Here is a 24669-nt window from a genome sequence, read left to right as displayed (position 1 = left end):
GACATGACTTGTTCCTTGGCCCAAGGCAACCAGCTGCTAGCAGGATCAACGCATAATTTTTCCCTTAAAAGTAAGTGTGTGTGGTGGAAAGGGGGGAGAGTATAAGTAGTACAGGAAGGAATTAGTTCTACTGAGGGACTGAACTAGAACAAGACAAGGGCACAGTTTGGGACCAAAGCCCAGTGAATGTCTCATCATGGAGTGTTTGTTGTCCTCTCTCTAAAACCAGTTCTGCTCCATGCCCGGGATGCAGGTGACCACAACGCCAGGCCGGTCCAAGACCAGCACTGCTCATGGATGCTTCTGGCCACCCTCCATTTCCTGTTCTTGGCGGCCACCTTCCTCCTCTTCTCTCTCACACCCACAAAGCCCTCGTGACCAGTGCACGGCAGACGCCTTTCAAAACTCATCTGTGGCCCCAGATGCCATGAGGTTTTTGACTCAAAGATGTAATTCCCTCACTTTGAGTTTCTAAGAACGTTTCGTAACTCTGAGTCAGAGGCTGTGAAGCTTGGTGGGTAAGGTGTCAGAGCTGGGAGGGAATTCCCACTCAAGCACTTACGAGCTCTGGGGCTTGGCCAGGGTCATTTCCACTCTAAACCAGAACCGCCTTCACAGCTAGATGAGTACAGTGATAACAGACCTAACAACAGCGCTCATAATCTGTGGCACACATTAGATGGGAGGGGGCAGTTAGGCACCGAGCATGCAGCGTGGCCCAGGGAAAGCTGCCCAGAGATGGTGGCTGTCACTACCACCAAAACAGAGTCACCAAGAGAGTCTTTAGATGGCCACAAGAACTACAAAACCCCCGACTACTTTGGCAGATAACAGGAAACGCTCCCTGGCGCATGCCTGTTGTCGTACATTTTTGTAGCTAGGAAGTGTTGACAGGAATGAGGAAAATTCCGAAAGGGAATTTTCTCGAGGAGCTCTAATTCCATCCCTTTAATTCTTTAACGGGGAATGCCTTTTGGTCTGTGGGGCCAAATTCTCCAGCTACCCGCCAGGCCCCTCCTGAGTGTGACTCAGGAAGCACTAAGTCCTTTCTCACCTTTGCCCCAGACACTGGGTCAACCACCAGTAACACTGTGGTTTCCGAGATATACACCTGCTCCTCGCCAGCCTCCCTCCTTAAGATGGCATCACCCCAGCCCTGTGCCCTCATGACCGTCCATATGCATCTTAGCCCTCCTTGTTGGTTCCTTCTAACACCCTCCCAGTGTTTGTTTTCTGAAAGATTCTCATGCTGTGCCCTGAACTTGGAGGGGGAAGAAAGGTGTTCCCTAGATAAGAGCCATAACTAACCAGGAGGAGGAGCCTTTTCATATATTAGATGTGGTAATAAATGGGAAAGTTCTAGCGGAAGTCCAACGTCCTCCACAACAGAGGAGACTGTAAACCCAAACAGAAATCTCCATGGCAATGCCTCTGGTCAACAAGCTTGGGAAATTTTTAAAGGCACAGTCTTCGTCGACTCTTATGCAATGATTTGGGAGTCCCTGTGCTGTGTCTTACTAAAGGGGTCATGTCTGAAAGAGGGGAAGAGCACATGACTTCAGGTTTTTACGTAGTTCAAGAACTCATTCATTTTAGAGCCTAAAAATTGCTTAATGTGTATACATTCCTCTGGCTGCTGACTAGACTGTGCGCTCCTCAAGGCCAGAAACTCCTCAAGGTCAACATTGGCTCCTCAGCATCCAGGATATGCCTGCTTGTTTGCTGAATCAATGAAACCCGAGGCAAACACTCCTCTTTCCTCTCATTTTTGTACTTGGTGAGGGGTAAACAGTAAGTCTGCCATGGATTTTAGTGGAGTCAGGAGCCAAAGTCTGTGTGTGAGGGAACCTCTCTAACCAAAATTATCTTTGAAAATCCCTTACGTCAATCCTAACATAGAGTATATATGACAACTTACTGAACTGAGTCAAGGTACTAGAAGTACGTAGAACAGTACCAGGAACAGAGCTTACAAATTACTGGCTCCCATCAGAATTGTTAGGAGCCTCACATGGCCACCCAAACTTTCAAAACCAACTGCCCTTAGAGGATCAAGTTCTTGGTGGTGAACAGGGAGGGAAGCATAGTCCTAATGTTTTCTGTTTACCTGACGGGTTTACTCTACTTTTTGAACAGGTCAGACATCAGGGACCTGCACACTTTTATGACATGTGGAAAAGATACACTATTTGAAAGCCTCTCACTCAGGGCAGCAGAGAGTAGGTGCTCAATGAACGCTTGTTGGATTGGAATCTACCAATTGCTACAGTGGATTCCCACGGACTCCACGGACTCCCATGTTCTCATTTTAGTGTATATGCTGAGGAAGCGAGCACCATGGACTACGTTCTTTGGAAAGACGAAGAGAAGAACTATTTTTAAGTTGGCGATTCTTACTATGGCAATGGTACCAGGGTCACAACCTTGGGGACTGGTCCTGTGATTCCCTGAGGGGAGTGGTTTTGGGGCAGCATGGGCAGGGGAGAGGAGGTAAATTCGATGCAGGGACCAAGAGCGTCCGCAGTGTTCTTACCGGAAGAGTAGGAGGATGTTCGGCTGCTGGGAGAACAGGGTACTTGCAGCCCTGCAAACCCCAAGCACCTCTGCGATCCCCTGTCTGAGTCAAAGCTAGTCTGTGGGCTGTGCCCCTGGTCCTTTTGTCCAGAGGCCCGCTGGTACCAGCCACGCAGGTGCTCTGCAACTAAGGCCTTGTGGATGTTTTTGGTGATGTGCTCCGACTTGGCAGCAGCCTTCCTAGGCAGCCGGAGAGTTGCATATGGGTTATGGGGCACATGGTCGACCTCGTCCTCATGAAAGGATCTGCTGTAGTCCCGCTGGCGTTCGTATCCATAGTGGGCCGAGGAACGGTAGGAAGGATTGACGCTGTACTGTCCCTCCGTGTCGTTCTCATAGACGTAGCCGCCGCTGTAATAAAGATCACACTCCGCATAGGGTGTGTACCCAGCAATATAGTAACTAGAAGAAGGTTGCTCCTGGCTCTTTGTGTAGACGCCATTCCTCAAACTATCCTTTTGTGCTAGGTTGGGCATGCTTCCTGAATTTGAAGTCGAGACATTCTGTTTCTTGGACCTTCTCCGGCCCCTGGCACGAGTGTCCAGAGTCTGGGTAGTGTAGTAGGGGCCAGCGACGGGCGTCACGCAGTAATACTCCGTGCTTGACTGGCTGGTGTAGGAGGACCCGTCGTCCAGGATTTCCGTACTACTGCTTCTTTGGGATTTGGAGAGGGAGAAAAATGGCTTATCGCTGTCCATCTCAGACAGCAGGCGGGACTGGGACTCGAGGCTTCCGCTGCGCTGGCGGCAGTGCTGGGCTGAAGTTTCGGGTCTGTGGGAGGAGAGAGGCCAGTTTGTCACAGAGGAAGAAAGAAAGGACGGACTGAAATGAAACACATGATCATGGCGGTGAAGGATTTCATCACCCTGAACTGCCGTAAGACTCAAGGTTTCCAAAGCTGACTGCGTGAGAGGACACATTTTTCATATAACCCATCGGCTGCCACACAGGTGCACTGTGTCATCGTCGGAAGGAGAAGAGAACCCGGTTCTAACCACTGTGCGAGCCAAAGCCTTACTCGAGAGCGGGAAAGAGAACGGATGATGCGCCAGCTGCATCCAAGCGTAAAAAAAAAAAAAAAAAAGCCCAAGCGTCTTTGGAGGTTCCTCTCTTCCAACAGGAGTGAAGGAGACACAGACTAGGGCAGAGGGAGCCCTGCTCGGGGGAGAGCCTGGCTCTGACAGCAGACTTATCTGGGGGGAGTCTTGGCTCTGCCATCTCCCAGCTGGGTGAGCTTGGGTAAGACACTGAACCTCTCTTAATCCTCATCCCTAAAACAAGGAGGTAAAACAGGATCTGAGATCTGCAGTTCGGCTTGTCATGTGTACTGAATAATATCAGGCGTACGGGGCACCTGGGGGGCTCAGTCAGTAAAGTGTCTGCCTTTGGCTCAGGTCATGATCCCAGGGTCCTGGGATCGAGCCCCACACTGGGCTCCCTGCTAAGTGGGGAGCCTGCTTCTCCCTCTGCCTCCCACTCGCCCTGCTTGCTCTCTCTCTGAGAAATAAATAAATAAAACCTTAAAACATTTTTTAAAAATATCAGGCTTATAAAAGAGCTAGCGAAACCTTCCCTAAACGGCTTCCAAGTGTTGGCTTGTGTCATTATCCTCATCCTCGCCACCGAATAACAAACCGCGAGGTCTGGCTGGGAAAACTAAGGCACACGCACAAAAAAATCTCCTATCTACCCGCACAAAGCCTATTTTTCAGTACATTTTCTTGGCCAGTGTCACTGAACCGTTAAGTAGAAAATGTGGATCTGTAATGCAGTCCCGCTGCATGGAGTCCCTTAAAATGATTAAAACGCAAAACAAAGCAGAGCAAAACCAACAAAGTAAAGCAAAATCAACAGTGTCAAAGTCACTGGAACGAAGCGCTCTTACTCCAAGTGGCTGCTGCTATAGGCATTTCGGGTCAGAACGGGAGTGGTGGGCATGCTCCGTCCGCCGGGGGGCCGCCGCTCCAGGGTTTTGTAAGGGCTGCTGTGGGTCGACAGCATTTCCCTGTGATGGGAAGAAGAACGTGGGAGATGATGAGCCTCCTGGCATCTCTGGCCAACTCGTCAACAGCCAGTTTGAAACTCAGTGGAAGCTGAAGGAAAGGAGCATTGAAGAAAACGGGGCAGGGTGTCTTTGTGGCTTAGTATCCTTGTATGTCCTGGGTGAGTTTGAGGGGGAAACACAAGTGATCTCTCTAGTCATAAGGATGAAGGAAAAAAAACAAAAACAAAAACCTTTTTTTAAAAAAAGAAGAATGTACTGAATAAAAGGGATTGAAAGCAACTAGAGCAAGGGCAGCAAAGCCTTTTTCTGTAAGAGTCTAAGAGTAAATATTTTTGGCCTTGCAGGCCAGATGTCCCTGTCCTGACTGCTCTCTTGTGCCCCTGAGGGACAAAAGCAGTGTAGACAACGTGTACATGAATGGGGATGGCTGTGAGCCAAAAGGACTTGACTGTGGACACCGAAAGTCAAATATCGTATAATTTTCATGTCCCGCAATACTACTGCTTTTGGGGGTGCCTGGGTGGCTCAGTGGGTTAAAGCCTCTGCCTTCGGCTCAGGTCATGATCCCAGGGTTCTGGGATCGAGCCCCACATGGAGCTCTCTGCTCAGCAGGGAGCCTGCTTCCCCCTCTCTCTCTGCCTGCCTCTCTGCCTACTTGTGATCTCCATCTGTCAAATAAATAAATAAAATCTTAAAAAAAAAATACTACTGCTTTTGACTTCCCCTCCAACTATTTAAAACGGTAAAAACCATTCTGAGCTCGTGGGCCGTATAAAAACAAGTTGCAGGATGAATCCAGCCAGTGGGTTTTTGTCTGCGGGCCGTGGATTAGAAGGTAACATCTTTAAATCACTTTGTTGGCTACACAGCACAGTGAGAACACAATCTAAAGTTCATTCTTTAATGAAAGGTGACTCTGATTACATTTTTAGTTATCACAAAAGCACGTCAAGTTCACTGCAGAAAATTTTGAAAAGTACAGGTTAAAAAGAAAAACTTAAATATCTATCATCAGAAACCTCAGAGACAGCCAGTCAACACTGACTATTTTCAGATATTTTTCACTAATCAAACTTATAGGTATTTACAGTTTTTAACAACAACAAAATAGGATCTTACTCTATACTCTCTTTCAAAACTCACATTAAAAAAACTATCTAATGTTTTGTGTTGGTTACTATTCATCCACAATGTTATTTTAATGACAGTAGAGCATTCTACTGTAAGGATTTATAAATCATTTGAACAACTCACTAGTTGAGCATTTGGGTGGTTTTCAATTTGTCACTAGCGTCAACAGTACCGGGATGAGCATCCTGTAGTTAATTAATACAATAGGAAAAATTCCTCTAAGTGAAATTGCGGGATCAATGACCAAACCCATCTTAAGCTATTAAGGAAGTAGGTATAGTAATTTTTAAGATAATGATTTCTGGTCATAGGTCTTCCTTTTGCTTCAATAGCTTTGTTTCCCCTGATAGAATAAATACATTTGTCCAGGGCTGTCCAACGATGGAAATATGCTAGATCTATGCCAATATTATAGCCATTAGCCCACATGTGCACCCATTAGCACTTGAAATGTGGCTAGCATGACTCAGAAGTGAATTTTTAATTTTATTTACTTTTAATTGCACTGGCTGGCACAGCTCTAGACACTTGTATTTCTATCGTTTAGGCAACAGTTCTAAAGACTAATCTAATAGCTGGGCCTGAGATGGTCTTTGACAAAGGAGAAATACAGCATGGTGCTATTTTCCTAAGTGAAGAATTATTTAATATAAATAATCTTCCTTTATTTTAAGACTAATTTCCCCCTTCACTGAGGTGCAGTGTGACATATTGGTTAAAATCACTCCATAGGCTTTGGAGTCAGGTTACATAGGTTCAAATCCTGATCCAACATTTACAGGAACCCAACAGGTTATTCAAGCTTTCTGGTCCTCAGTGTATTTACCTGTAAATGGTAATGACAGTTGTCACACTACAGGTTAAATTCATTAATACGTATTAAAATACTTTGAACAGTGTCTGACATATAGTAAGCACTCAATAAATGTTAACTTCATTTTATTATTATTATGACAATGGTCGTATTTTTGATATTTACATGTCTTTTTTTCAATGAAATCGTGGTATTATTTATGTGAACCTTCTGATTAGGCAGAGTAAACATTTGGTAATTTATCTTGGGTCCCCCCCCCCTTTTTTTTTTAAGTAGTATTGATCCATGCAGCCAAATTCTGAGAATCCCTGGTCTGTCATCTTTTTAAAATACTGGTGTTATTTCCTGGATAATATTTATCTGAGATATTCGAGAAGAAAAGTCACATTACCTATTTTACAGATTCAAAATGAATGAAAGTCTCATTTCCTTTGGAAAGAGTGGAAGTCATTTCGGTCACTCACACTGATAGCGTGGTATTTAATGTCCATTTCCCGAGAGCATGGGTTTTGAAATGGAACTTCAGACGTTATATCCAAATCCAGATTATAAGTAATGCCCCTGGAACCTAACATAAATCCAACAGACTTTGAAATATAGGAAAGTGCCAAATGCTTTGAAAAGAACTCTTAGAAACGTGCTTGTTGTCAACAACAAATAACGGGGTGAGTTTCTATGCTTTGGTTTTGCAGGATAACCCCTTCTGAAAGGATAAAAGGGTAATGCCCCCAAGGGTCGACTATTTCGGAGGAAAGGTCTCACGGCTGTGAGGCATCTGCCTCCCTGAAGATGGGATTTCTCACCTGGACTGCCTGGTCTCCACAAACTGTTCATTGACGGATGACTTTCTGAAATGGATTCGCTCAATACCGAGAGACTTGGGGGGAAGAACTCTTGGAGAATGAGGTACTGAACTTGGTCGCTGCCCAGTGAGAGTGAAGGGGTCATTGGCTATAATAAGTAAATGAATGAATGAATCAGTAAGTAGGTAAATAAATAAGTTAATAAATACCTTTCCAGCCCTCCAAAAAGCAAATCAGAAGATCTGATGTTTTTAGAAGTGTATTATTTTAGGACATTTATTTTATACTTTATACACTAGAAAACAGAAATTACTGAATACAATTGACCCTTGGACAACACAGGTTTGGACTGCATGGGTCCACTTACACACAGATTTTTTTTTTTCTGATATAGTACAGTATAGTAAATGCATTTCCTCTTCCTTATGATTTTCTTAATAACATTTTCTCCTCTCTAGCTTACTTGACTGTAGGAATACAGTATATATATATAATACATTTAACACGCAAATATGTGTTAATTGTTTAAGTTAATGATAAGTCTTCTGCCAAAACTAGGCTATTAGTAGTTATGTTTTGGGGTAGTCTAAGTTATACTTGGATTTTCAACCACCAGGAGTGGGACCACACCTAACCCCCACATTGTTCAAGGGTCAAATGTTCTCTTGTGGGCCTGATCCAACTTTTCCCAGTTTAGTAGGTAATAAAAGCAATAACTATATTCTTTGAGCAGAGAAATCATTCTGGTAGAATGGGTGATACTATAGTTTTTCTAGAATTATATTAAAGAAAACCCCAGTGTGTATAGGGCCAAAAGTAAGCTGGCCGGTAAAGCTGGCTTGGATCACTTCTGTTCACCTTTCAAGTTCTTAGGCCTCGCTGGCTGACCAGGGGCTCACCCTGTCATTGAAAGTGATATAACTGATGTATGCTGAGTCATCAGAGGCTTGTTATGTCTCCTGCTGACATCTGCATTTTCAAAGAGGAATGGAAAACACGACCCAGCTTCAGCTCAAAGTAAAAATTTTGGAGTGGTGGAGTTTCATGCACCATCAAATTTGGGGTGGGATGAGGGTGGGGGAGATAAAGCCATATGGGTTAGTGGCTTCCCAGAATTCTTTAAATCATATCAGACAGTCACTCCTCTGCTTAAGCACCAGGGATTACAACGAAGCACTTTCCCACTCGATATGAAATCCATTCCATCATCATATGTGCTGAACAAACACAGGCCATCAAAACATGTGGCCTTCCTCTATGAAACCAATACAATGACATGTAACCCAATTTCTTCCCAAGGAAAATAAACTCTTAGCCATCCAGAATACAGGGATAATCAAAGTCTACACTATATTTCACAGTTTGAGATAAGACTCCAAATATAGACGATTCACCATTGGGAAAGTTGCATGAAAGGCTCTGAATGCAACTCCCCGTGAACCTGTAATTACTTCAAGAGAGAACATTTTTAAAAATTCCTACAGAGAGGTGCCTGGCTGGCTCAGTCAGTAGAGCATATGACTCTTGATCTCAGGGTCCTGAATTTAAGCCCCACCTTGGGTGGGGAGCCTACTTAAAAGTAAAAAAAAAAAAAAAAAAAAAAAAAAAAAGTAAATAACTAAGAATGCTAATTAAAAAAACTCTACAGAGCCTCACAAACCCTTACTGAGAGACTGACTCAGTTACATAATAGTATTCTGATTTCCTAAATTCAAGTGGTCTGTATGGTACTGTGTTTAATGCTGAGTTAACCTCAGTAGAAGCTCATCATAATCTCCCTTCCCCAACCATTCTGTATAGATGTAAGTTAGTTCATTCTACTTTTCCCAGAAGAATAACACATAGGCTTTACTTCAAGAAATTGTCTTAATATTTCAGAACATATGACATTTGAAAATGAAAAAGAAGAGCTACTCACAATCATCATAGGTGGTAGTGTCAGACAAGGAGCTGCTCTCCGATGGGATTATGTCTTCTGTGAATAAACGTAAGTGCCTTTAAAATAACTGGGCATTTATACACCTATCATAAAGCAATTCTCAATTCAGTGCATCTTATTTTTATTTAGTAAGTATAAATAATTATAGTGCATTAAGAATAATTAACAAGAATGGAATCATTTACTAGTAAAGATATAAACATCTTAGAATTGTACAAATATGATACTGGACTATTTTTATTTTTTATTTTTTTAAAATTTTATTTATTTGACAGAGAGGGAGAGACAGCAAGATAGAGAATGGAAGCAGGGGAAGTGGGCAGGGAAGCAAGCTTTCTGCTGAGCAGGGAGCCCGATGTGGGACTTGATCCCACGACCCCGGGATCATGACCTGAGCCAAAGGCAGATGCTTAATGACTGAGCCACCCAGGTGCCCCGACACTGGACTTTTTCCTAAAATGGAACAGAGTTAGGGGCTCTTGGGTGGCTCAGTCAGTTAAGCATCTGACTCCTGATTTTGGCTCAGGTCATGGGAGTCCCAGGGTCGTGAGATCAAGCCCCACACTGGGCTCCACTCTCAGCAGAGTCTGCTTGAGATTCTCTCTCCCTCACTCTCTGCCCCTCCCCCACTCATGCGCTCTCTAAATAAATAAACAAATAAACAAATAAAATCTTTAAGAGAAATGGAACTGATTTCAACGCAGTTTTTGTTTTCAATTAGTTTTCAATCTAGCTTCTACGTGGCATGAAAACTTTACCTTATACATTGAGGGCTTACAACCAACACACTGGAAAAGAAAAATTACGCCATTCATGTCATAAATGTGAAATACACTTGAACCCTCATTTGAAAATGAGGGTTGAAAATAACTGCTGTTAGTATAAATTATTTTTCGACCCCTCCCTGAAGACAAGGGCCTTTTCTTAAAAGGTGAACACTTGGTGGTGCACGAGCATTTCAGTTAGACCCGGTTTCTCATGGGGCACTACTGACATTTTGGGCTGGATCATCTTTGCTGGGGGGAGCTGTCCTTTGCATTGTAGGATCGCCAGTATCCAACCGCTGTCAAACAGCAGCATCGCCACGCCCCGTTTCAACAACCAAAAAATGTCTGAGGATATTGTCAAACATCCCCTGGGGGTGCAAAACTGCTCTCGGTTGAGAACCCCTGAATTAGATAGACCTGGGTTCCCATTTGGTTTTGACACTTACTAGCTTTGAGACCTTGGACAAATGACGTCCCCCCTCTTGGCCTCACTTGGCTCAACTAAAATGCGAATAAGAATAGTACCTAGTATGTAGTGCTAAGGTGATTAAGATAATGGATGTCAAGCTCTTAGCCCACCTCCTTGTACAGGACAAATGCTCAGTAAGTATTAGCTATAGTTATTGCTTTTATTAGCTAGACATAGCATTCTGATGGTTGGAAAGACCCATAACGCTGCTAAGTATTAGTGCTACCCATCCAATGTTAAAAAAAAAAAAATGTATGTAGCAACAGGAGGCAACCCAGATGTGCATATCTGCCTTGGTAAATATCATTCCACACCCAGGGTCAGGTCTGGCAAGGTAGGCTTCAACGCCATCATGAAGGAAATCTCCCCCATCTGATCTCCAATGGCAATCTCCACCAGAGCCAGGCAGACAATCTCTTAACTGTACACACAGTAGATAGAGTTTGAAGGCAAGGTGCCAGTGTAGTCAGCTGTCAGGCACACTTAAAAAAAAAAAAAATCTACCCCATATATCCTCAACCATGGCACCATTTGCTGCCCAAATGTCACTCATTGTAAAGGAGATCACTTGAATCTTGCACAGTTTGCAGATGAACGGGCCACAACAAATGGTTATGAAAGTTAAGTATATCGCTAATCACCCATCTCCGTAGGTCCAGAACGGAACCACCTCCAAAGCCAACTGGACGTCTCATTTGGATTCAGAGCCATCCTAAATTCTCCAGCTGTAGCGGATGAACAAGTGTTCTTCGTCCCTTTCCAAAAAGCTGTATCTCTGCTTTATAAACCATACCTCCCCAAACCCGAGTATACGCCAAACCTAGTCACATTTCATCCAATATGACACAGTTATTTTATGTCTCACTAAAACGAGAAAAAGTATTGCCCATTGTAACTGTAACACACCATCAAGTGTAAAATTATTCAAATTTAACAGATGTTTAAATGTGAAAAAAAAGTCTTGGGATCAAGGAAATCTAATCATATTTCAACCAGCGATCAAGGCTGAAAACCATGCTGATAAAGTAAGGCCACGTGAAGCTGAAATTGACTTAAATGAGATTTTCAGCGTACTTTTTTTCTGATTATGAAAGTCTTAAGGATATAATGTTGAGAATTTTGAAAATAGAAGAAAAACAAGTTATTTGAAATACCACAACTACTAGCATTTTGAAATATTTTCCAACCAGTTGTGTAGGTCCATCTTCACATGATGTCGGGGTCATGTTGTGGTTATGATTTAATACCCTGCTTTCTGCATTTCATGTTCTATCACAACATTTGTCCCGAGCTTTAAATAGCCTCCACAATTGACAGGAACTGTAAGAGCTCTTTTCACAAATGTTGGATAGGCCCTTCAACAAATATATGTCCCTGCATTAAAACCCTCTGAGAAACGGCTGGGTAGGCCCAGCTCTCTTTACTACTCTGTGCTGCCGGCTCCACTTCCTGCAACGACGTGAGGCCATTAAAAGGTGATTATGAACCAATATTGCTATGAATGTGCCTTCATCCTGCAAATGAAAGCAACGCAATAGTGTAGTATTACCACAGTGAGAATGTCCGTGAAAACCACGTTTACACACTTGCAAGACTGACATCCCAAACCATTTTCACCCTAAGAAACTTACTTCCAAACCAGTCCTTTCTTGTATCTCTCACCCAATGAACTTGGAAATGCTACTACCATCATATGTGACCGGAAAAACCTTACTTATTACGAACCTGGTAAAATAGCTGTGGCTTTCTGGCTGGGCTTCTTTCCACATCTGATTCGATATTCATTTATCGCGTTTTCAATCTCCTGAAGCTTTTTCACTGCCTCCGTGTAATCCTGCTTTCGTTTTTTCTTCACTGTTTTACAAAGGTCTGGCTCGTTGGCAAGTTTCTTCGCAGCTTCGACTAGCTTTTGCTGTATTAGGAAATTGCTCTCCAGGTCTTGCAAAGCAGGATCCTGCATTTAGACAATGATACCAGTTCTTATACAGTCTCAGATCAGATGCTCTTTGAGAATAAAACCTTCCCAAGTTGACTGCACAGGCGTCTTCCAACACTTTTCTAGAAGACAAAACCTCCCTCATCCACTTACTTATACTTCTCACTAATCTGACTGTTTTCCTTTTAAAGAAGGGAATGGCCTTTCCTTTATGTAGTGGGTCAGGTGACAATTATATTTTTCAAGGAGAGATTCCTATTCCTAAGCCAAGATTCACTGACACAGAAGGTTGCATTTATATGCTTAGCTTTAGAGACAGATACATTTGAGTTTGATTTCTCTTTCTGGTGGTTCCCTCTTGAGTGACCCTGGAAACATGCTTAATTTTTTTTGTTTTTTAAAGATTTTATTTATTTATTCAACAGACAAAGATCACAAGTAGGCAGAGGCAGGCATAGAGAGAAGGGGAAGCAGGCTCACTCCTGAGCAGAGAGCCCAATGCGGGGCTAAATCCCAGGACCCTGGGTTCATGACCTGAGCCGAAGGTAGAGGCTTTAACCCACTGAGCCACCCAGGCGCCCCAACATGCTTAATTTCTTAGTGCTACTGGTTTTTTTTTTCATTCTGCATCTCCATTTCAAATGGAGAGAATATCTACCTTGTAAAAATATGGCAAAGTTTAAATGAGATAGTATGTGTGCACTGCTTAGCTCAGAACTGGGTATACTCAATAAGTTTCAGAGCTCAGGGGTGCCTGGGTGGCTCAGTCAGTTGAAAGTCTGACTCTTTATTTTGGCTCAGGTCACAGTTTCAGGGTCATGGGATGGAGTCCTGTGTCGGGCTCCATGCTCAGCGAGGAGTCTGTAGGAGATTCTCTCCCTGTCTCTCTGCCCCTCCCCCTGCTCATGCAGCTGCTCTCTCTAAAATAAGTAAAGACACCTTTTTAAAATTTTGCAAAGCTCACTCTATTATGGATGGAAACTGCTATCATTTTCTATCGCCATGATGGCTAAATCTGGGCAAGAAACAGGAGTAGCGCCCTACGATCTGATGACATGCAAATGAAAAAGTTCACCCTCTACTAGAACTTTATTATACCTGAATGCTGCCCATGTATTATGTCATTTATGACACCCCATGCCCGTTAGCAGGAAGAACGAGGATGGCCCTCATTTTATGGATGAGGAACTGAGATCTGAAAAATGACACACCAGAAAGGGCAAACGTATTTGTCAAAGGTTTCTCGGTTTTACGTGGAAGCGTCTCATGCTGGAGTTCTTCATTCTTACGGTCAAGGTTCTCAGTTTATAAACATTTGGGGTTTGTTTAACGCTCTCTATGCCTGGGAGGAGTAAAATAGTGAGAAAGAATCAACCGTAATTGGACCGTGCATGAAGGAAGAATTCAGCTGGGTCTACGACATCACTTTCAAGTGGCGAGATAGCAAGGTTCAGCAGGGACTCAAAAACCAAAGGGACAAGTCAGCCGCGTTCAGCCAGTTGCCTTTCTGTCCTGTTGATAATAGAAATGCTCAGCGTTGGTGCTCCTACCTCTTTACTCGGCAGCAGGCTGCCATCCAATTTGAACGCAGTGCCTACACGCCTTCTGACCTGAGGCGGTTTCTCACCTACGTTCAGCGGATATTCCTTTGGCATTTTGCCGGTGAGCTCCTATAAAACAGGACAGAACCGAGAGGGGGTAAGTGACACCCACCAGATTGTCAGACACAGTGTGACGAGTCCCCCCAAAGCAGAGGACACTCACAGCCTCCCGCAAACAGATCTTCTTAAGCTCCTCGACTTTTTTCAGGAGCTTTTCCTGTAAGAGCTTTTCCTTCTTCTTGAGCTCCAGGATTTTCTCTCTCTTTTGCTCCTCGCTAACTTCGGAGTCTTGAGAACCTGGAGGGATTGGAAGGGAGGCCAGGGAAGGTTTATACAAGGCATGTTTCCTTCCTTTTTTAAAGGACAAAGGACTTTTAAGGCTGGCCTGCTATTAAATAATAATTTATTTCTTTTCTCCTTGTTTCCGAACATAATAAAAGGAAACTGGGGAACATTTTCTCATGCTTCTGGGCATCCAACGCAGCCTGGTAATTATAATATACCCTCTGTATTTTGGCTCAGTCATTTTAGAAGCAATGATAAAATGTTTAATGTTTCAGACACACCCAAGGAAGAATTTCATTTTTCTGAGCAGGAGAGAAGGTAAGATGTTCCTGGAGATAGTTGTTTAGAATGTCCTGGTAGAAAGCAGGCAAGTGAGGCAAAGGAACGTTCTGTGCCTCAGATTAAGAGCTGACGATAGGATTTAGATGGGGAGAATTCATTTGAGTGAAGTTAGGTATACTCAGTGATAAGAGACTGCAGAGTTTCTACAGAGGAAGGGCTTCAGGGCAGCAGTCACACTGGGAGGTGGGGTTGGGGTGAGGTTAGATGCTTGTGGTCACGTTTGACTATATATGAAGTAGAGCACTAGACAACTGTCTGCATCAGAAACTAAATATTGGGAGAAGAAGAACTCCATAGAACAGATGAGGAGAAAATGTCCTTTCATGTTAATGCTGAGGCGTTCACTATCTTTGTAACTAGTGTTGTTCATAAAGGTGACTATTTATAATTTAACTTTCCTTCCACTTCTTAAAACTTTGGTTGATGCTACATGTTGCAGGTTTTGACAGGCTTATTCATTCCCCCAAATAATGGGCCTAAAATGCATTTAAAAGTGGTTTATCAGCCCCCAATGTAGTTTATGACCGAAGTGAAAAGTAAGATCACTGGTACTTTCCAACAACGTTACCTGAGGAGATTAAACTGCCATTGCTCGCCATGATGAACTGACTTTTTGCCTCCAGTGTCACCATTTTGGAGACCCTCGGTGTTCCCGTCTCAGTCAAATCCATTGCGATATCGTCTAAACTCCTGGCTGAAGGAATTTTTGCCTAAGAGGTATACAACATGGAAACAGAATTCACTCAACTGAACCTATTTTAAATGAATAAAATGATTAAGTTACTATGGAATAAGTATGTTAACACAGAGGACGATTTAGAATTTTTACATGCCCAAGTGACACTTCAGAAGAAAAAAAAAATAAGACTTAGGCTTTACATCAACAAAGTTTAAATACGCATTACTCTCTCTCACGGTATATAGTTCAGTCATTAACTTTAGAATGCCACCTGTGTCCATGTACACACGTGCCGAAAAGTTGGCACGTCTTAAAACTCCTAGATCAGGCTAGATACCGCCCCCGTTTTAAATGTAAGAAAAATTAAAACAGTTGGTCAGAAAGTTTAAAAAGCAAAACCTCAAAGAACAGAAACCCACGTGCTTGCATCTTTTCTGAGAAAGCTTATCTTGAAACAGAAAGCAAATGAGGGAGGGAAGTCTATTCCTATAGAAACGCTCCAGTGACTTACTTTGCTTTGCTTCCGGTCCAAGTAAAACTGATGCTGACTAATCGCCATTACCCAGATGGACTTGATGAGGGAAGGATTTGCATACCACGTTTGCACAAAGAGGCCGCTTTGCCCAAAGGTTCTTCTTGACACAGAAATCCTGGAAGATTAAGGCAAATATTCAATTCATTCACCTCTGGCCCAGCACACCACAAAATGTATCCACTGAGGAATGTGACCATGAAGTATCTTTTTAATTGTTTTCTGGCTGCCACACTCTGATGCCGACAGGAGCCAAGATTTGATTTTGTCCTTTTAAGAAGAAACCCACTGCACCTGGATAATCTCTTTTTTGGTAAAACTGGCATGTTCAAAAATGCATGTACATATACCCCAAATGATAAGAAGTACTCAAATTAGGGGCTATACTGAAAACTTCTACTTAAAAGTAGCATTGTAGCATTCCTTCTACTTCACATCACATCTTGTGATGTGAGAGCATCACAAGAGGTCAGGGATCAAGGTGATCATATATCAAAGATAACCCAACTGAGAGGGCAGTGTCAACACCTTCCTCAAGGTAAAAGAGCATTTCAGATCTAGGTAGGCCTGGGCGGGTCTGACATCATCAGAGGCTGAACAGATAATATGGTCTGCAAATATCCAAGTCTGACACTGGTCCAGTGTCCTGCTTATGCACCAGATAAGAGAATGAGAGATGGTCAGAGGAGGAGAGGGTAAGAGGAGAAGGGGAGGGGGTAGGCAGATGCTGTGGGGAAAAAGTGAGAAGGGTACTAATGTTCTTTGTAGGAATTTGGCTTATCTCTTGGTTCTCTTTTTGTCACAGCTGTTTCCCCCATCCCTCTGACCTCCAAGCATCCATAAACATATCTGAAAGGCAAACACTGGGGACTGATAATGAATTCCTCTGACAAGCTCGGAGAGCCTCCAATCCTGACTTCAATCTATGGTTATAACTTGGCAACTGTTGTTTTAAAAGTGACCAGGAATACCAAATTAAAAAATGAGCATGGGCTCTGAATAGGTATTTCTCTACAAAAGGTACCCAAGTGGCTGAAGAGCACATGAAAAGACACTTAGCCATCGTTAGTCATGAGGGAAATGCAAATCCAAACCAAAATGGGCTATCACTGTATGCCACCAGGATGACTATTAAAAAGCCAACAAAATACAACTAAAGATAACTGTTAGGGGGGATGTGGAGAAAAGGGAACCACATACATTGTCGGTGGGAATGCAAAATGGTGGCAGTTCTGTGGAAAAACTGTAGCAGTTCCTCCAAAGGTTAAAGAGTTACCACTGACCCAGCAATTCCCCTCCCAGGTCTATCCCGGAGAAATGAAAACATGTCCGCACAAAGCCTGGCACATCAATGTTCCCAGCAGCATTGTTACGGGGATAGTCACTGGGACCACACAAAGAAAAGGCTGTCCTCCTCACCTCCGTGGATCGTGAACTTCAACGGCGAATTTCTTCTCACGGAAATATAAGTTCTCCAGCTGTTTCCATTGGAATAACTAAGAAATTGAGAACACAGAACAGACACACCACTTTAATTAATGCTGATTTTTAAAAAAATATTTTATTTATTTAGTTGACAGATGGAGATCACAAGTAGGCAGAGAGGCAGGCAAGGAGAAGAGGAAGCAGGCTCCCCGCTGAGCAGAGAGCCAGATGCGGGGCTCGATCCTAGGACCCTGGGATCATGACATAAGCCGGATGCAGAGGCTTTAACCCACTGAGCCACCCAGGCGCCCCATTAATGCTGATTTTTACTAAATCTGGAACTCAGCTTAATCACCAAGTAATCAAGAAAGTACACTAAGGCAAAGCACGAATACATGGTGCATCTTTTACAAACCAACAACCTGAAACCATTCTATTCCTTTCTCTGACAGTAATCAGGCAAGTGTGGGGAACACACATATTATTTTTCCTCTAACTCAATTAAATAAAAAATAGGAAATCCTCGCAGTTTCCAGTAAGCACATGCCTTCTGATCAAAGATGTTGATTTCGCATTTAAATGGAAATGTGGTCATCGAAAGGGACGTTTCAGCAGAACCACAGGATGAAATTTCAAAAAAACACAAAGTGAAAGTAAAACGGAACCCCAAGCAGGGGTGCTTCTCTGTGACACCAGTTTCCCACCTAAAAGAGTTCCCCTAAATGTAACAGAAACCCAGCACCAGGAACTGGAGCAGAGCTGGGACACAGGTAAATATGCGGTTGCCTTATTGGTTTCTGCTAGGGCCTCCAATCTTTTGTCAACAGACTTTTACATTCCCACCGCTGATATTCTAATGCTGCATTCGGTGTCCCTTGCCAATTGGTTGGGAGAAACAGAAGTTAGCTAGCAATGTGCATTTGAAGATCAAATAATTTGTAAAAGGCAGCCCATTCACGAGACGGAGTGCCCTGCTGTATTTTCTGGGTTTGTTCCCAACCCCCTTGTACTAGCCTGAGCCTCAGCTTTTTCTCTCAACTTGGAACTTGTCCCACTATTGATGATTAGTAGACTTTGGCCGGAGTTTGAAATTATGCTCAGAGAATCTCAGGGGAGAATATGATTTGTATAATTGCAAAGCACAACCATGTCCCGAAGTACAGGAGCCAAGACTTTTTTATGAACATGTGAACCTCACATAAAGGAACAGCATGAACTTAACGTCCGTGTGCACGCGTAACTGGGAGACATAAGTGTTCAATGTGGACCCTCAGGCCCCAAACACAGAGAAACCCGCCCATGCTAAGGACACAGCCCTTCGTGGTCCGAACATGCAGTCAGTGTAACCACAGCAATCACCCAGGTGGAAAGAGTTTAACTAGTGAAAGCTTAAAGCTACATACCCATTTCCTAAAATGTCCGTAGACGGGACGCTTTCATTTCTTTTCATCCAGAGATTCCAAAAATGGGACAGAATTGTGAAGGAAAACCCCGAGGTTCGTTCTACCTCCCTCTCCCAGAGAGCAGCTCCGGTGAGCTCTGAACGGAGTTTCATAAGACACCTAGGTGTAACTCAGTTTCACAAAGAGAGCCTCCCACGGCTGACACGCTACTGACATCAGCAGCTCTAGCGAGTGACACCTCCCCAGTTCCGCTCCTTCCCCCCAGATCAGGGAGAAAGAGGGCAAAGTTCTCCCTGGCAGATCTTCCCAGAAGGGAGACACATTCTTTTAAAATAGGCCAGAGCGTGGATCCTGACGATAACTTCCTGGGAAATGAGTTGCTTTCAATCCAGGCACAAATTTCACTGGGGGCTGTCTCCGGGAGACATTTCTACCCCGGGGTTTACTCACTCTGGGCATGAACAGGTTCTACAGGAAGAACCACAATGCAGCTCAGCTGTGTTTTCCTTTGCGTCCATTCCCACACACATAAAAACCAGGGCTGGACTTGAAACATGATCTCTGAAAGCCACCACCTCCCCCTCTTATCACTTACAAAAGTGAAATACTAGCGCTTCTGCCTTCATTCAGCAAGTCCCTGCATCGAGAGCAAATAGACTTCCCGCAAGCAAAAAACCCTACTTAAAAGGTGAAGGGCTCTGGTTTATTTAAGGAATTTGAAATAATTCGATGGCAACTGGGTATGCAAAAGAAGTTAATGGTACGAGACTGAGTCTTCAAGTCTAAAAGGCAAAGCCGTTTCTTCACCTGAAATCTCAAGTTTATGGAAAATGTTATTTCACAGATGTGTCTGTAATAGCCCAAGGGAACTAGAATGACAATTTGTGCTGACTGTTGCCGCTAGGCTGTGGATGGTGGAGTGTACCAGGGGTTTGCATTCTGGTTCCCTCACTTGTTTTTTGGGGGGCGGTGGAAGGGAGTTGCTTAGCTTTTCTGAGTCTCAGCATTCTCACCCATAAAATGGGAGCAACGCCTGCTTCAGAGGGTTATTGTGACGGGTCAGTGAGGTTATGTTTATGAAGCACTTAGCCCAGTGTCTGGTTTAGAATGAACATTTCGTAAGTGATAAGGCTAGTTGTAACTGTGATGAAGGATGCTCCATCCAAGTCCCTAATGTTCCATCATGTCTTTGTGAGGATGGAGGGCAGCCACTTAATAGGAGAAACAGAAATAGAAAGGGCTGTCTGGTTCCCACCTCTGTCTTTCCACTGACACATCGGGTTTCCAATTCTGTGAGTTTCAGCCCGTGTAAGAACTGCTGTATTTCTGTTGATTTCATCGGCGGTTTCCTGATACACCCTCTGGGTAGGAAATCTGCTCACTGTTCCTTTATCAAGGAGGTCAGAGAGGAGGAGGGAGGGGCAGGTCAAGGGCACGCCCACACAGAGATGCATGGTAGCAAGCTCCCTCCTGTCTGGGGTACCCAGAAAAAGGAACGTGCCCAGGCATGTGCGACAGTGCTGAGGAGCGTGCACCTGCCACAGGCTGGGGGTGGCGGGAGGGGACTTCCCGGGGTAATAAAAGACTGAGGGAAAGCCTCGGACAGAAAGGATCAAACTGTCTTTTTGAATCTTAAATCAATATTAGGGGTCACCCAAAGGTATAACACCATGCCAGGATGGGGAAGGCATCATCATAGGCTTTTTTTTTTTTTTTTAATAGCACTTATAATACAGGTTAATCATTTAGCTGCAAGTTCACCTGGAAATGACTACATTTGGGATAGTCACAGCTGTACTCTAGGACTGTACCTCAAACAGTGACTCATGTCGGGTGATCCCTTGCTGTAACTGGAAGCAAAGCCAAATCACTCTATTATTGATTTATGCTTTTTTTCATTTTAAAAGAAGTTATACTTGATGAATGTACTGTTAGTACTCATGATCAAGTCAGTGGATGTGTTTTGCCTTCTGTAGTCCCACAAAGACAGAATTTTGCAGGATCACAGGCTTTTAGAAAAACAGACTGACCACTTCTATCCAGCCGTCCTTCTATCCATCAAATGCTTCTGTACCTGAGAGTGAATACTGGGGGTTACTACTTAGAGCCTCATTTTGTGAGACAGACCACCGAGGCTCAGAGAGGTTTACATACATTGTCCAAGGTCCCGAAGCTAAATGGAAGCAGATCTGGTATTCACAACCAGCCACAACTAGGCTCCCCAAATCCCAGGGCCTAACCAAAGCACACCATCCTGCCTCACTCTTCTGGGAAGAGGACTCAATGGAGATTTGTTACCTTTTTTTTTAAAAGATTTTATTTATTTATTTGACAGACAGTGATCACAAGTAGGCAGAGAGGAAGGCAGAGAGAGAGGGGGAAGCAGGCTCCCTGCTGAACAGAGAGCCCCATGCAGGGCTCGATCCCAGGACCCCTGAGATCATGACCTGAGCCGAAGGCAGAGGCTTAACCCACTGAGCCACCCAGTGCCCCGAAATTTGTTACTTTTAACAAACACATGTCATAATTCTCAAATCAACCTCACAAGGGAAAAAACAAAAACAAAACCAAAAACCACCACCCAGCAGTTATAACAGCCACTTGCAGAAAAGGACTCTGGGACCCTCAAATTGTGTTTGCACTAGTGATTCTCAGTCCGCAATATTTACATCACTTCCTCCTCATCCTCGACCCTCGGGTCACTTGGCGGTGTCTGGAGACATTTCTGGCGGTCGCACTGCAGGGATGGGTGCTCTGGGCACCTGGTGGGCAGAATCCAGGGACGTTACTATCAGGCCATGCTTGGGACAAAATTATCTGGCCCCAAATGTCAACAGTGCAGAGACTGAGAAAGCCTGATTCAGAGAATACGTTTTGGTGATATACCTCACTTTAGTAGGTGGAGTATGTTGATGTAGAAGACAAAATGTTTGCTCCAAAATAATGAAAGCCGGGGTCCTACTCTTCTTGGTTAGGCAATCCCCACAGGAAATTGTTCTTCCGATTTTCTAAATGCAGATGTTACCCACCAGAGGGACTGAACACTACCCAACAGACTAGAAGAGGCCAAGCTAACACAGTCAGGTGAGCCGAACAAAAATGCTATACCCAAACGGGATGCACTTGGGTAGCGAAAATTACCTTTTGAGACGTGACATCATAACCTCCCATACATGAAGCATCACATCTTAAATGCATCACATCTTAAATGTACAACACTCGGCGTATGAGAGAAAGAGTTCAGATGAAGTTCCGGTCATCGGGAAATGCGTAATATAAAACTCTGACCATCCAAGGGGATGGGATCTTCCCAGACTGCAACTGTGGCCAAATCTGGAACCTTCCAGGGCCAACCTAATGACCTCCTGTTAATATCTGCAGCAGAGCGCTCCCCGCCACGCATTCGGTATGACCAGGGCCGACCTGCTGCTGAGGGCCACCTGCAGGGCTCATCTGGGTGTTTACAACTGGCATCCCTTCTCACAGCTTGGTGTCCAGCCCAGTTATTAAATTTTTCAGGAAAACCCCTAACTTTGAATATATTTCTGTCTTTCCAGATTGGATGTCAGGTCCTTAATGACAGGGACTTCTCTTTTCCTTAAATGGAATAAAGAATATAAAGTACTCGGCTCAGGGTCCTTGTAAATGGGCTCCGTACATTTTTGTTGTTGCTGTTAAATTGTAAAACTGGGGAAAACTGTACTCTCTTGTCGGAAATTTGCTCCCTAAGGATGAATGAAAAACCAAACCAATTTCAGTCCTAAATACAAAGCCAAGAAGCTTATACTGTTTATGTCCCTTCCTAGAACATTTTTCTTGACAATGCTTTATCTACTTATTGTAGATAAATGTCCAAATTGGCATTTGGACAAGTCAATCTTATTAACGTGCTATCTTTCATTTCCTGTATGTGTCAACAATTCAGCCATTTGGTAAATGCCTACAAATACAAACTAGTAGATTAAATAATGAAATTGAATGGTTTTGCCTGTCCAGCAGCCACTTCCTCTTCTTCACACGTCATCTTCTGTTTCTACAGAGAAAACTCTCAGCCTTTAAGCTCTAGCTTCGGCGGTCTCTTCTCACTTTTATGATGTGCCTACCTCCTTCCCCTCAGCATACACTCTTTTCTGACTAGAATGTGCCAACCCATTCTTCACAGCCTGACTCCTTCTCATTCTTCAGGACCCGGCTTAAATGTCACCTTTCTCAACGGCCTTCTCTGAACCCACTGAGTGTTCCACACCTATCCCATTATTGTCCCTCCATTTGGTCTCCACCAGAAACTATCCAAAATTTATCATCTTGTTTTATTTCTTTGCTCATTAGTTTCTCACTGACCATCCCCCTAAAAGACTTCAGAGAAAACAAACACAGTGTGATAGAAACTCCTTATCACCCACAGGATCTTTTCTCCTTCCTTCCTTTTAGTAACAAACACCCTGAGTTATGGCTTTGACCATGGCCACCCACCTAAAGACTACCCTTCCCAGCCTTCCTTACAATTAGACTTTATGACTAATCAGGCTGTTTGCCTTGAATTCTTTCCTTCTTCTTGCCGGTTGTGAAATGGAAATGGAGCCTCACCAATGGCCAACCGATTCTCTGAGAGTTCCTTGTCTTAGAAGAACTGCTTAAAATCCTGTGATGAGCTTACAGGAAGGGAAGAAAAATATCTATGGTGTTCCATAAATCAGAAGACAGCAGGAAGGAAAACAAAATCTGCTTGGGAAAAGAATTCACCAACCCATTGGGTCCTCACAATGATCTCTGAGGTAGACAGAGTAGATAGAATTATTGGAATTCAAAAGCTGAGGAAATAAAGACCCAGCAAGGCCGAGTGACAGCTCCAGGTCAGCCAACCGGTAAGCAGGACTACAGGACTGGTTTCTTACTTCAAACCCATGTAGGATTTGAGCTCTCCTCCCACAGACTCTGCAGAAGGCTTTAACAATCAGATTGATTATTGGTGTGGCTGGAGCTTAATTAGACACTTTACAAACAGGATGGACCGGTCTCCAGTTGACATTCTCTAATTCCATTCTTTTCTTCCACACCATACTTTATTATGTACCCACAGAAAGTGTGACTGGACAGCCCGTGTGCCTCCTTCTTCTACAGCTACGCTCATCCAGAATTTAAGCAGTGTTAGAAGCCCCATCGGGCTCCCCAGTGAGGGGGCAGCAGGTGGTGGAAAACCAGGAGTGGTGAGCAATGTCAAGATAGCCGAGCTTATAAAAGTTAAGTGCTAAGTTTCAATGAAACGAACCCTATACTTTCATGATGGAGGAGGAAACAGGAAGACTCCTGTGCTTATGACTTAATTCATCTGGCTCCAGGCATTTGGGAATTCCAATAGTTTAAAAAAAAAAATCAGTTAACAGAAGGCTAAGAGCATTTTCCCCACCCTAAAATGCCCCAAGGTGATGATGTACATCACATCACTTGGTTAGCAGTTATAATGCACCAAGATACTGATCTTGAAAGGCATTTTATCCCACTAAGGTTTGCCTGTGACACCTTGGCTGGCCTGTTTTTTTTACTTCTCCCAACTCAGAAAGGGTCTGGTTTTCCCAGGTCAAATAACTTGCTGGAGGGCTACAAATCAGTCACGACATGCATCAATGCTTCACTTAGCCACTGACCCTCTCTACCTCTTTGTGAAGAAATGACATTTTTCCTTGAAATACCAAACGAGCAATAAAAACCTAGTAGGAACACAAGCTTGCTTTTTTTTTTAAATATAAAACTTCATGGTTTTTAAGTTCAAATGTCCTATGGTTTGAAATTAAGCTGTGTTCTGGTATGTTTTCACATTCCATAAGAGTCTGCAATGACACATTTCATGCATAAAGGGAGAATTAAAAAGGAAAAAAAATTGCCTGTGATCTGAATTTTTAATACTCTGAATTTCTGTGGTTTGTTACTCAGAATTTTAAATTTCTCTTAATTTGCCCCATGCCT

General features: G+C 43.5%; 1 protein-coding gene across 4 annotated transcripts in view; it reads right to left on the bottom strand.

The window, feature by feature from the left end:
- FRMD4B (FERM domain containing 4B) overlaps positions 1-24669 on the bottom strand; it is a 324824-nt gene that overhangs the window by 5500 nt on the left and 294655 nt on the right. For all 4 annotated transcript variants that reach the window (XM_044253189.1, XM_044253190.1, XM_044253187.1 and 1 more), the window contains 10 exons: positions 17297-17373; positions 15857-15995; positions 15235-15376; positions 14203-14336; positions 13989-14108; positions 12228-12456; positions 9246-9302; positions 7328-7475; positions 4460-4579; positions 2534-3345 (listed from right to left, as the gene is read on the bottom strand). In XM_044253189.1, the coding sequence (XP_044109124.1) occupies positions 2534-3345; positions 4460-4579; positions 7328-7475; positions 9246-9302; positions 12228-12456; positions 13989-14108; positions 14203-14336; positions 15235-15376; positions 15857-15995; positions 17297-17373 (1978 nt within the window). The remainder of the gene's footprint in view (positions 1-2533; positions 3346-4459; positions 4580-7327; positions 7476-9245; positions 9303-12227; positions 12457-13988; positions 14109-14202; positions 14337-15234; positions 15377-15856; positions 15996-17296; positions 17374-24669) is intronic.

The sequence above is a fragment of the Neovison vison genome, chromosome 6 (genome assembly GCF_020171115.1).
Source record: "Neovison vison isolate M4711 chromosome 6, ASM_NN_V1, whole genome shotgun sequence".
Taxonomy (NCBI): domain Eukaryota; kingdom Metazoa; phylum Chordata; class Mammalia; order Carnivora; family Mustelidae; genus Neogale; species Neogale vison.
Note: the sequence above shows the minus strand (reverse complement) of the source record. Positions and strands in the feature narration are given on the sequence as shown.